Below are 13,589 nucleotides of genomic sequence, written 5' to 3'. Positions count from 1 at the left end.
TAAAATGTAGAATTTTAAAATAAATAATTAATCCATTGCCAAAATTTTGGATTTTAAAATAAATAAAATTTTAAAAAATTGTAAAAAGTATTTTTTAAAGTATTTAATAAAACTTATAAATATATATATATATCAATTATCAAATCGATTTTACATTTAAAGGCTGAGTGGCATCAGCAGGTTGGAGAGAATCAAGGAACTGCTTATACTTTTCTTCAAACTCAGCGCTCAGTTTCAATTCACCATCTGGTCGCTTATCATATTTCGAACCGATTGCCCACAGAGTTTCTAGATCGTAGTCCTCGCGTGCTTGCGTAGAAAACATGTGGAGTACAATATTGTCTGTAACAAATTAACAATTAATATTATTATTACTATCAATATTTACTAGGAAAATTAAATTAATAAGTAAATAGATAAATAATTACTCAAGTCCAGAGCCATCCAATCTTTACATTTTTCACCTTCGATCTTAGGTATTATATCTGTTTCGTATCTTTTAAGTTTATATACTTTTCTGACTAATGTCATCAGTGCGCTCATGTGTCTCACTGATCTTCCGGTAACTACGACAACATAATCAACGTATCCTATTTCCTTGGGTACTGATGCTACGAAAATGTCTTTGGCTTTTTCTTTCCTCAATAAATCCACAAGATCTTCAATATCATAGACCCCATGGACACCATCTATTTATTTTAATTACAAAGTAATTAATTATTTTTACTCATACAACAATTAATTGATACTTGATGATACCGAAAGTCAAAAAGTAGCCGTCATTTGAAAATTTTTGCGTTTTTAATTACCAAGTTAACTGTCATGAAATTTTCAATAAATTATACATAATAAGAAAACTTTTTAATGACTGCTACTGTCAGCATCATAATATTTGAATAATTATGAGTGTGAATGTAGCAGATAATTATCAGTTTTAAATTTTTGAATAAATGAATAAACGATAAGTAGAGTAAAAATTCAAAAATGCTTATTTAGAGCAATGCAAAATCGGTACATTTACACTTATGAATAATTGTATGTTTTTTTTTTATAAATAAATAAATAAATGAGTGAAGTAAACTCACGTTTTAAATTAATTCCTATAAAAGGATCAGTTTCTTGTTCAAGCTGAGTAATTTTTTCAAAATCTATTTTCCGCATTTCCTCTTCGACATCAAAAATTATTTCTGAATCTTCATCACGGAATACTTTGTGTCCTGCTTTTATATCGGCTTCTAGGTTAGATGATTGTTTGTTATCATTTTCACTGATTTCGTCTTCTATTTTATGATCATTATTATCCGCAAATAATCTCACTGGTTTTATTCGCGATAATTTTATATTTTTATTAATTATTGTCGATGGTAGAGACGATTTGTATAAATATTTTGTTGTGCTAAACAATTTACGCGTTAGCAGGCTACACATCTTATATTGTTATATCATAAATATCAATTTTTATATATATTTGAACTACTGCATACCTTAATTACTTACAGTAGTAATTGTTATTTATTATTATTAATTTTAAATATACTGTCAATTTATTTATTATTGTATTTGTTTATACAACAGTTGTTTTTATAAATTCAAAGTTTGCCGCGCTTTTTTTTTTAAACTAACAAACTAAATATCAATTAATTAATACAATTTATAAAAATAAATATAAGAAATTTTTTAAAACTTTTGTCATATTTTTTAATAATTTTAATTTAAAAAAAAATAAAATTTACGGGAAATTTGCCATTTTGAATTTTTTCTCGAGTGACAGCAACGGAATCCCGAAAAATATTTCAATTTTTAAATATTAATATAAAAAATATATACTGAGGTCTTGTAAAAATATAAATCTGCAAATTTTGAAGGTTTTTACTGCAATTTATTTTAAAAATTTTTGAATTATTGGACATCTGCTATTCGTAATCATAATTTTTCAAGGTTATGTTCAAAACACGTGTTTTTCTTGTAAATGAAAAAAATATTCATGTAAAATGAGATTTTAATACTTAAATATTAATTATGACCGAAAACTTATTGCTAATTATATAGATATCAATTTATATTTAAATATAATGAGGAATAAATTTAAAAAAAGTGAACACGTGTAGTAAAATTTATCTTTAATAAATGTTTTTATTGAAGATAAAATTATGGAAAGTATATCCTCTGCATGAATGATGTTTAAAAATACAAAAAATTTATAAAATTTGTTTTTTTTATTTTCAAAAATTGTATAATTCCAAGTGCGTGGTCATCGGTGGTGGTGATGATCAATCAAGCAGCTGAAAAAAATCAAATAAGAAACAAATAAATAACTGCTCATTTTAAATATTCATTTATATATATGAGAAATATTCAAATACTTGATATTTTTAATCAAGTAATTATTTCAATTTTTAAAAATGAATACTTACAGAATACTGAGATCCAGTTTACTTAGACCTCGCACGCATCTTCCTCCTTTTACGCTTTAGCCTTCGCATACGCTTCTTACGCCACTGGAATAATTCATAAAAAATTAATTAGTTTATTAATTAATAATAGTAATTAACAAGCACTAGGTTTAAAGAGAAGGAATTAACTGTTGCTACTAGAGTCATTGAAAAATAAACAGACAGATTTATCAGTAAAAAAAAAAAAGTTAGCTATGACTATTGTTTTTATATTTTTTCAATGAAATATTTAATAATTATTGATTAGTTATATTGATTTTAATTGTAAACTGATTGGAGAAAAATTAATGACAATTATAAGCGGATGAATGGAATATTTTTTGGGACAAACAAAAATTTGTGATGGACAAGAGCATGAGAAATGAAAACACAGTTAAAAATGTAGTGAAATAAATATAAATGACAAATAAATAAATATAAATAATAATTAACAATTACCTTAGCTCTCATATTTGATGATGAGGAATCTAGAAAACTCTAGTTATTCCTCGATTACTACGGATTAAATTTATCCGCACGTATTTACTTCAACCAACCAATATGAAAAGAACGAAATGGTAGTCGCAGTAAACCCGGAAAGTTATTTCGCTAGTTCTACTTTGTGCCACTTGGAGTCGAGATTTCACACGCGCATGCGCAATAATTAAAAACAAAATAGCGGTACCGCTAAATTTAAACTAACCAAATTTCCGATACTCAAGTTGACGTCTAATCATTTTTTTAAAAATCAATAATAAAAAAAAAATTTGAAAAATTGCGCCTGTAATTTAAAAAATTTTTAATATATGCATATTTTTAGTTTTTTTTGTAATTAATTTGTTGAAAATGACAATTAATTAATATAATTATAATTAAATTTTTGTAAGTTAAGCCGCCATCTTTTTTAAAATTTTAAAAACCTTTTTTTTAAATGTCGAACAAAATTGATAATTATTTAAAATTATAAATTACAAGTTAAATTAGTAGTTGATAATAATAATGACAATGAACTCAGTAAAATGATAGGACGTCATCTATTGGTAAATTTTGAAAGCCGCGCACTTTTTACAACAACAAGTGCCGACATCTCTTAGAAAAATGAAAAAATTCTAATTTATTTTCCCGCGTTTTATCTTTTTCCCGCGCAATATTTACTCGGCTTACTGGCTTTCATTGTCGAATCGTCATTTACTCGTAAGTCGTCACCTGTTGCGGCGCACATTTTGGTTATCCGCAATAATTAATAATTAATTAAATAAAGTATTAATCACAAGTGTAAATAAAAGTGGTTTCAGTGGTTAATTAAATAAAAGTTAGTGAATAATTAATTATTTCACGCTCTAATAAATAATTTAAATAAAATTCGCACGTCAAATCGCAGATTGCGAAACAATTGATAACAGTAATTTCTCTATTGGATAAAAATAATTAAAAAATTTGATTAATCATTTTTAATGAGCATTATATGTTTTTACATTTAAATATAAGTCTTACTTTCGTTTATGCGTGCGTTTAATTTTTATTAAAAGGTTAGAATCTGACGTCTTGATAAATAAGCCTGCAATTCAAATATCCATCAATTAAAAATTTATTTATTTATTTTACAGAAACCGAGATATTTAATTAATAGTTTAATTAATTAATTAAAAATGACAAGTGTCCAAACGACAATAAAATTTCCAATAACTAAAAAATTAACATTTTACGGCACAAAGGATGCAGATGGAAAACAAGATTTTTCAAACGCTACCATCAGAAACACGCCGTCGAGTGTCAGATACGTTTCTAAAGTCAAAAAAATAATGACAATTAGCAGCAGTGAATCTGATAATGACTCGGACTCTGATACTGAAAATTCTAAACGACTTACACGTAAACGTGTCAATGTTCCCAGTAAAAATGCAGCACCGCAGACACCTAAAAGTACCAGGGCTAGGAGAGTACGTAAAGCATCAGCTTCTGATGATAAAGGTAACAATTATTTAAAAACTATTGAATCTGATTGGAAGTTAATCAGAAATCTGGATAAAAAAATTTATTATTTTCTGATTGAAATTTAATTGGATTCTGAGACACTCCCGAGCAATTCTGATTGAATCTGATCGAAATCTGATTGAGTTTCAATCAGATTTAATTAGAGTTAGTAATTAGAAAAATTAAATTTTTTAATTACAACTTTTATTTAAATTTGAATCTAAATAACCAATGAGTCATTTCTTGACTTGTATGTGGACTGAATTATCACTATCGATATCATAAATTTTGCCAGCGAACATTATAATTAATGCGAGTGATTATTTCAATTGTTTGAAGTGATAATTATTGTTATCATTAACAATTACTTGCAATCATGCTGAATAATTTAAAAATGACTTTATCAGTTCGTATAATTACTCAGTAATTACTTTTCTAAAAGTCTTGTATTTTTAAAAAGAATTCAATTAGGACAGTAGAAAATCAATTAGTCGATAATTTTCATGGGAGATTAATTTTTAAATGACAAGATATTGAGGAGCACGAGACTAATTAATAAGCAATTGTAATTATAAATTTATTTAAATATTAACCAACTGTGTAAAATTTTTGCAATCTTTGCATGTTCGATTTGTTGAATAAATTATAAATTTTTGTAATAAGTAGAAAATTGAATTTGTGTTTAATAAGGAATTTAAAAAAAAAATTATTCCTTGATATTCATATTATGAGTTATGAATTTTTAAAATTAATTAAATATTTATGATATCTAAATTTATATTGTAAAATTATAAATATCACAGAATTTTCATTTTTGATTATATTCATTACAATTTTTTTTTTTTAAATCAAGTTTGGTAATAAATTAATCAAAGTAATAATTAAAAAATATTTATAATTGAGAATTAATTTATCAAGCTTTTAATATCATAATTAATTCACATAACTGAAGAAAAAAATTATTATTAGCTTCATAATAAAAAATTAAAAAAAATAAACATTAAAATTTTGTAATCTACGAATTAAAATTAAAATTTTTTTATTTTTAGATGAACTGAGATCACCACCAAAGCAAAGGAAACCCGACTCACCAAAGACACCATCAACTTTACTAGACAAATTATTTTTAACATCGCCGACAACACGAGAACATTTGGCGCCAAAGAAATTGTTCGCTGAAAAATACCAAAATGCAAGAAAAGCTTTGCACAGTTCAGTGCCTGAAAGTCTTCCGGGCCGTGAACCTGAACTTCTTGAGCTGCGGAACTACATCAAGCAGCACCTGAACAACGAGTCGTCCGGGTCTCTGTACATATCCGGACCTCCAGGAACTGGAAAGACCGCTAGCCTGTCAAAAATAATGATGCAGCCTGAATTCAAATCATCATTCAAAATTATATACGTAAACTGCACGTCGATAAAGTCCGCGGGCACTATTTACACGAAGATCCTTCAAGAATTGAACATACCAGCACCCAGGGCGGAAAAGGCGAGCAAAGCGGCGATCGAAAAATATCTAAGGTCGTCCCACAAAATGGTTCTTTTGGTTCTTGATGAAATCGATCAGCTGGAAAGCAAACGTCAGTCTGTTTTGTATTCAGTGTTCGAGTGGCCGTCTATCGCCAACTCTAAACTGCTACTCGTCGGAATTGCCAACGCGCTGGATCTGACGGATCGAATTTTGCCTCGTCTGCAAGCAAGATGCGAATTGAAACCCAAGTTGATGCATTTCGCCCCTTATACTAAGGAACAGATTGTCAATATAATTGCCGAGAGGTTGAAGGAAGCCAACGTTGCGGATGTTTTCACGGGGATCGCTATGCAAATGCTAGCTGCTAAAGTTGCCGCTATTTCTGGGGACGTTAGAAGAGCTTTAGATTTAAGTAGACGTGTTGTTGAACTTGCCGAGACTCAGAAGAATTCCGTTCTGAAGCCTGCTGTTGATAATTGTAAGCATTTATTTTTTAATTATTTTTATTTGCTGATACTATTTTAGTTTAGAAAAATAAATTCCAGGCATTCTTTTGATAACTCATTAATGTTTCAAAATTTTTATATAAAAAAAAAAATGAAATTCAACAAATTTCTAAGGAATTAAATAAAATCCAATCGCTGGAAAAAAAAACTTTCCTTCTATTCATACTCCATATTTTTTTTTTTTTTTCAAACTCCGGAACTAAGTGACGGAGTGAATTCGAATTTAAATAAAATCCATAATCACTCAGAATTTACTCCCGATTTTTTACAACGTATATATGTATTATATATGTATATATGACTTAAAAAATTGTTTATGTATTTCTTCATAATTAATTTTTTTTATGTAATCATTTATTTTAAGGCAGTATTTAATTATTATAATTTCCCTTGCCTTGGAATTTGAAAAATTATTTTTAATGTAAAAAGAAAAATCAGGCAGCTGAGATTTTATGATTTTTTTTTCTGGTACTTGTCATAATGACATTTAAAAAAAACCTTGAGTTTATATTTGTTACAAATAAACGAGAACTTGAGAGTCATGTCAACCATAACACTTTTTAACGATAATTATTTTAAAAAATGCCTTGAATTTATTTTTAGATTAGAATGTCGATAATTACTGTCTGTATATTTATAATTATTATTTAAATATTTAGGTAATAATGGCGGCAGTCCAAAGAAGCAAACGATTGACGAGAAACCAGTTGATTTAAAAGACGTAATCTCTGTACTGAATGGTGTGTACGGTGGGTCACAAAATATAGCACAGTATGAAGAAGACACATTTCCGCTACAGCAAAAATTATTACTGTGTTCGCTGATGCTTATACTCAATAAGGGCCGTAATAAAGACGTTACTATTAGTAAGGTAAATACTCGAAATCTATAACTAATATATTTTTCTGCTAATTGTTGATAATAAATAAATTAATAAATATTTGAACTGATTACAGTTGCATGAAGTCTACAGAAAAGTATGCAAGAAGCGCAACATCCATGCGGTAGATGTGTCCGAGTTTGTCGGAGTCTGCTCGCTGATAGAGACTCGTGGAATTTTACGTCTAGTAGGAAAGAAGGAGCCGCGACTGTCGAAAGTGAGTCTCCAGTGGGACCAAGACGAGCTGGAGGCTGCTCTGCAGGACAAAAAAATGATGGCTGAGATAATTAACGACACGACGTGCCTGTAGTTTTATTTAAATAACTATTAATAGATTAAATTGTTGATATATTTATTTAAACGCATTGATATTTATGTTTTTAACGACGATCTGAATGGATGGAACGTTACAATTATTTACATGTTTGTTATTTACCAAAATTTAAATGACTAACTGCATGTTGACTGAATTTTTAATCAATAAATTATTTTAATTACGTAACTATGGAATTTTTTTCTATTTTTATTACCCAGCGTTTAAAAATTCAAATTGTCATATTTTAAAAGTTAATCAATTATTTGTCCAAATAATTATTTAGTCGTACAGTAAATAATTTAAAAAAGTTGGTAATTTACTTGTAGCAGTGAACTAGCGCTTTCAATTTATTTTCTTTTCTTTAAACTTTTTTATACAAACTTCCATTAAACTTTTTATAAATAAATATCTGGTATTTGTATCTATATTCAAATACTTCAAAGTATTTTTTTCCTCTACACTGACAAGATATTTAATTAATTATTTAATGAGATTTTAAATTATCTACAATATTTAAGTATCGATTTATAAAAATGACTAGCAAATATTTAATCATTTTTTTTTTACACTAAAAAATCTGGAGTAAATTCGGATTTTATTTCATTCAGAATTCACTGTTTTAGAATTTTTAAAAAATTACTCCGCTTATGGAGTAAATGGGGAGTTTTATTCCAGCGGAGTAAACTGGATTTTTTTTAAATCTGCATTTGTCAGAGTTTTCACATCAAAATAAACTCCACCGGAGTAAATTTGACTCCAGGATTAAAAATAAATACACATCCGCTCCTCACTTAATCCGTGTTCCCACAAATTTTTTACACTGCCCGTCACATCCGGTCCAGCTCAAAAGTTTCCAACTCAGTAATATTTTGTGATCCCATGTTCATCTTCAGACCTCCACTGTAATTATAAATTTTTATCAACACCACGAATCATACATACTAATAATAATAATAATTATTATAAATCTCTATTATACATTAATTTGAAAAGTATAAAGTTACCTGTAAAATATTTAGAGCGCGTTTTTCCAGCTGTGTTTAATCTGCATTATTTCCAGTCTCTGCTCTAGTCTCACCGGTCTCAGCACAAATTATTTGATCAATGTATGTGTACATATTACATGCAACATGCGACATTGTAGATTGCAGTACTTATAAATATGTATAAATATAAGAGGAATATAGTAGTCAGACTGTCAGACTAAACGAGATACATTTTACTAGTCTTACTCCAAATTGCTTCTGCTCTTACGATCTCTGCGATCTTACGGCAGCCTTTTACTCTGCTAGAATATAATAATTAAACTGGATTGTTGCTCACAGAACAATACTTAACTCCGGCTTATACATAACAATCTTCTGTTAAAATATTCTGCCGTACTAATTGTGCTGTAATTCACCGCCTCGTTACATGCATTGCTAATAATTCCTTATAATAATCATATTATCCCTTGACAATTGCATACTTGAGTTGTCTGCACTAAACTATCAGTGTAATTAAATAATTATAAAAGTAGCCGCTTATCTTAATCGCAATTACTCGTACTTCAGCCACTGAATAAATAAGAATGCATAATATATGTGTGGGTGGATGTAAGGGTGTGTAGATGGCAAAAGTAAATAGTTTAAAAGTTTTTTTTCCTCTGTTTTAAAAAACTTTTAAAAATTTAGTTTGCTTGATAACAATACACGCGATTTTTTTACTCAGGCCAAGTTGTTTTGCAGTCTTTTATACATAAACACAGTTCTAAAGGGAAACAAATGAGAAAATTGCTCTGTCTACGAGACGAAATGAGTGCATTACTATTTTATGAGCATTGTTGTATTTACTTCACTACTTAGCGTTTTTTTTTTTAATGGGTTTATATTTTTTTTTTTTTTTTTCAAAGTACTGCAATTTGGCTATTCAATAAAAAACTTCGTATATATATATATATATATATATATATATATATATATATAAATTATTATTGTACAATAAATTCTAGTGTACAGAAAAAAGGATTTCTTGGAGTAAAAAATTTTGACTGCCTGGAAAATTTTTTATTGGAAATAGAAAACAAAAATTTTTGTGTCAAGAAATTTTTTCTAGTTTTATGAAAATTTTTGTCTTTAATTTATAACTCGAAATATTTCTTACGCCTTTTCCGTGTATGTCATCTCAGGAAGAAATAATTTATATCTACAGAGACGTAAATTCTGCATTCTGTTCAGACATGTAGTAATAATTTTTTCATTATCTTGATGTATGTTTATGTAAATAAAAGATTAAACAAACTAAAATTATGAGCTTTAAAATTTTCAATTTTATTAAAAAAGAAATTTTTAATTCAAAATTAACGAGCAAGTTCTTATAAAAAAAAAAAAAAAAAGTTTGAAGCAAAAAAAAAATTTACAAAAATTTCGTGTCGAATATTAATGTAAAATAAAATTTCTATGAATCTTTTGGGATTTAAATATAAATTTTGATCTAAAATTTTAAAAAATTAGATCCCGTGAAAAATTATTTTTCAAATCGAAAAGTTGAGTGAAAATCTTAAAGAAAGTTGTGAAAAAAAACATAAATGTCTTCTTGAATTTCGCATCTAAGCTATCAGCATCAGCAATATCCTCGTCCCAAATTATACTTGCTCACTATCTCATAGCACGTACTTGTCCTCTAACAATTTACAAACTCTCGGGACCACCCACTCGATTATTCGGTTTTGTGGATATTGTTCTCTCAACTAACACGTGCTCGAGAACAGCTAGCTCTCCTGACTCATCCACTCTCCCATATATATAATATATATACATATATATACCCAAAGAAGATTCACAATTCCGAGTATAGATTATTCTGTAATTCATCTTGTCGACTGGTCTCCATTTGAAACATCCATCTCAATATTTTAAATTTAAATTATTAATAAAAAAAAAAAAATTATTTCCACACTAAAACTTGCATGTTAAAGCTTTCCTCGTCACCGCGTAATTAAATTGTTCACAGCGCCAGCAAATATATTCCGCATGATTGAACATTACTCCAGCCAACCCCGCGATACTATACTCAACATGGAACGTTCGTGATATGCATATAATCTTTATTGATCCAACAAACAATAAAAATTTTTTATTTCATGTTTTTTACTCAAAAATGAAAGGTTTCAAATTATTAAATGCTCAGCGTTAAGATTAACGACGAGTAAATTGCGTAAAAGGCATGATTAATTTCTTTCAACTACATATCTATACATATATACACACACATACATACATATATATATATCAACCACAACGATTGTCAGCATCAGGTGCACACTGTAGTGTTTAATTAATTTTTTTTCTTTAAAATGTTTTTATTTATCACTGAAAGTTGCCTCTGGCGGAAGTATATATCTGTATATCTATTCCTTTAGACTACTGCAATTACTTATACTCTGCTATTAAAGTAAACTGTCATGCGTTTTAAAGGTAATGTAGCTTTTGCGGCATCCTGGATAAATACATTGTCCGTGTGAGTACTACAATATATTGCTGTATTGAATACTGGACTGGTTGATACAAACAAGGAATATATACACCCACTAGTATATAATATATATTAGTTGCTCGAGAAATGGCAATTAAATTAAATGAGGTAATTGCTGTCTATTCTCTTGTTTCGGTAATTTAATCAGTTTATACTGAAACAGGAAGTGGTTACCTTTTGACCTTAATTACTCTTAAACTTATACAAAATTATTATTATTATTATTATTACACTGTAAAAAATTTGCGAAGTGAATACGGAGTAAACATGGAGTAGATGTTTATTTATTTACTCTCATCAAAGTGAAATTTACTCCGAAGCAGAGTTTATTTCAATATTGAAGTTCATGCGAATTTAAATAAAATCTAGAAAACTCCCAAATCACTTTGCTGAAAAAACAAGCTTTCTATGTACTCCATAAGCAGGGTAGTTTTTTTTTTAACTCTGGAACTCTGAGTGATGGAGTTCCACAGTTAAATAAAACCATAATTAAATGCGGAGTGAATGTGAAGTCGACGACTGTTTATTCATTTACTCCCTTAAGAATGAAATTTACTCCGAATCGGAGTGAATGTGGGTTCAAATAAAAATCAGTTCACTCCGCTGAAAAATAACCCTACTTACCCCATATGTAGAGTAATTTTTTGTAAAAACTTCAAAATTTCAAGTGAACTCAGATTTAAATCCGTAATCACTCCGAATTCACTCCCGATTCTTTACAGTAAATTATTATTATTATTATTGTTTTTAATTTAAGTATAGGATGACTTGAAAATTTTTTTTTCTTTTTTATAGTTTTTATATTTAACGGGAGATTGAAATGTCAAAGCCATGCAAGAATTTAAAATGTTGTGTAGCTTTTTTACCTTATAGACCACTGACTAATATCTCTTATGATTTTATTTCCTAAAAATTTTATTTATTTTAAGTTATAAAATAAAAGGGGAATTTTAAATTGATTAATAAAAAGAAGGAGCGTCTTTCGAAAGGGCATTTAATTATTAACTTAACCGAATAATTAAAGATAAGAAGCGGCCTTTGACAGTGACTTTAAAGCTTAACGCTCTGTTCTTTATGAATTATTATTATTATCCTTTTTTTTTGGAGGTACTTTTAGGGGATAAAGCATTAAAAGAACTAACAAGGGATCGCGGCGGCTTTCAGTCGTATACGTTTTTAGAGCAGTTGCTACGGTTTCTTCCATGACTGTCAGGAGTTTTAAGAGTTTTAAGTCGAGAGTAAACTCATCTTCTTTACTATTTTTCGGTTAGTCTATTCCCATTATTACTTTTATGGGAATCGGCTTGGATCTTCAATACTCTTACAGGAGTACAGCGACAAAATATATAGATATAGATGTAGATATTGATTGTATGTATATGTTGAAGGTTCACTTGTTCGTGATGGAAACGGCAGAAGCTAGTTTCATAGAGTCGTACTCCTTTGTGTTCGTTTTCTATTTCTTTGGTCATTCGATTCGAGACCCTACAGTCTACTCCCATACAAAAGAAAACTGTGAAAAGAAAATAAAAATAAAAAAGATTCAGTTCCAAGTCTCTGTGATTTCATTTTATGAAAGTAAAGTAAAATTTTTTTTTACTACCTGTGTTTTCCAGTGCTAAAGTGATGATTACAATCTATATATATATATGAATCGTTTTCTACAATTTTTAGATTTATTAATCCACTTCAAAATATTTAAATTTCTATTAAAATACCGGGCCTCTAAATTTCTCTATGCGGAAAAAATTTAAAACTAAAAGTAAATTTGAATTTTAGATAAAATTGTTTATTACAATTTTTTTTTTTAAATTGAAACTTCTGAGCGACCCATAGAAATTCTCATTCTCATCCCAAAAGTGTGGGAAATAATTGTCACCCTAACACATATTTTTAAAGTGTCAAGATTTTATTACTGTATATTAGTCTCTTATAAACAACTGGACGTCTTAAATCATTAACTCAAGATATATTTTTCCCGGGTAGGGTTAATCATACAATTAACCTTAATTATTAAACTTACTTAACTGTCCTGTTTATACGTTAACTCTCAAGGCGCTCAAGCTTATAATTCACTTCTTCAATAGTACAACAGTTCTTGATATTACATTGTACTATAAATCTATATATATATATATATATATATATATATATATATATATAAATATACAATGACACCGGCTGTTAAAAATTTTAATACCAAATCTCTACTACACCACGGGCTCAAAATTTTTTACAGCATATATATATATATATATATATATATATATATATATATATATATATATATATATATATGTTTTCATAAGCTATTATAGAATAAATATAATAAATAAACGTCTCAGTCATGTTTTATTATCATCTTATTTGTACATATATATACTATAATAAATAATATATATATATATATATTATATATATGTCAATAATATTGTAACATCGAGCATTTGCACATGAGATGTGCAAATATTACTTAGCTAAAGTATTATTAATTATA

At 28.0% G+C, this 13,589-nt stretch overlaps 2 protein-coding genes and 1 long non-coding RNA gene across 3 annotated transcripts; 1 reads left to right on the top strand and 2 right to left on the bottom strand.

The window, feature by feature from the left end:
- Positions 1-88: 88 nt before the first annotated feature.
- LOC103569335 (uncharacterized) lies at positions 89-1,631 on the bottom strand. Its single transcript, XM_008546589.3, has 3 exons — positions 1,086-1,631; positions 429-689; positions 89-342 (listed from the first exon to the last, which is right to left on the bottom strand). Exons 1-3 carry the CDS (start codon positions 1,426-1,428, stop codon positions 140-142), a joined length of 807 nt encoding a protein of 268 aa, XP_008544811.1. The 5' UTR covers positions 1,429-1,631; the 3' UTR covers positions 89-139.
- Positions 1,632-2,108: 477 nt separating this feature from the next.
- Positions 2,109-3,021, bottom strand: LOC103569334 (uncharacterized). The gene is made up of 3 exons (XR_548916.1): positions 2,892-3,021; positions 2,415-2,498; positions 2,109-2,282 (listed from the first exon to the last, which is right to left on the bottom strand). It is a non-coding gene; the product is annotated as an uncharacterized LOC103569334 (long non-coding RNA).
- Positions 3,022-3,598: 577 nt separating this feature from the next.
- On the top strand, positions 3,599-7,765 carry LOC103569333 (cell division control protein 6 homolog). The gene is made up of 5 exons (XM_008546588.3): positions 3,599-3,961; positions 4,040-4,403; positions 5,456-6,355; positions 7,043-7,254; positions 7,340-7,765. The coding sequence occupies exons 2-5, from the start codon at positions 4,082-4,084 to the stop codon at positions 7,571-7,573; spliced, it is 1,668 nt and encodes a 555-aa protein (XP_008544810.1). The 5' UTR covers positions 3,599-3,961; positions 4,040-4,081; the 3' UTR covers positions 7,574-7,765.
- Positions 7,766-13,589: the final 5,824 nt, after the last annotated feature.

Source organism: Microplitis demolitor, chromosome 5 (genome assembly GCF_026212275.2).
Source record: "Microplitis demolitor isolate Queensland-Clemson2020A chromosome 5, iyMicDemo2.1a, whole genome shotgun sequence".
Taxonomy (NCBI): Eukaryota; Metazoa; Arthropoda; class Insecta; order Hymenoptera; family Braconidae; genus Microplitis; species Microplitis demolitor.
This window is presented reverse-complemented; position numbering and strand designations above follow the sequence as displayed.

Bases quoted from the DNA above. Each gene is read 5' to 3' on its own strand.
- LOC103569335 (XM_008546589.3), bottom strand. From the start codon at position 1,428: ATGTGTAGCCTGCTAACGCGTAAATTGTTTAGCACAACAAAATATTTA. The intron at 690-1,085 runs GTGAGTTTACTT...TAAAATAAATAG, and splicing joins TATAGGAATTAATTTAAAAC to ATGGTGTCCATGGGGTCTAT. The intron at 343-428 runs GTAATTATTTAT...AATTTGTTACAG, and splicing joins TTGGATGGCTCTGGACTTGA to ACAATATTGTACTCCACATG.
- LOC103569333 (XM_008546588.3), top strand. From the start codon at position 4,082: ATGACAAGTGTCCAAACGACAATAAAATTTCCAATAACTAAAAAATTA. The intron at 4,404-5,455 runs GTAACAATTATT...TTTTATTTTTAG, and splicing joins ATCAGCTTCTGATGATAAAG to ATGAACTGAGATCACCACCA. The intron at 6,356-7,042 runs GTAAGCATTTAT...TTAAATATTTAG, and splicing joins GAAGCCTGCTGTTGATAATT to GTAATAATGGCGGCAGTCCA.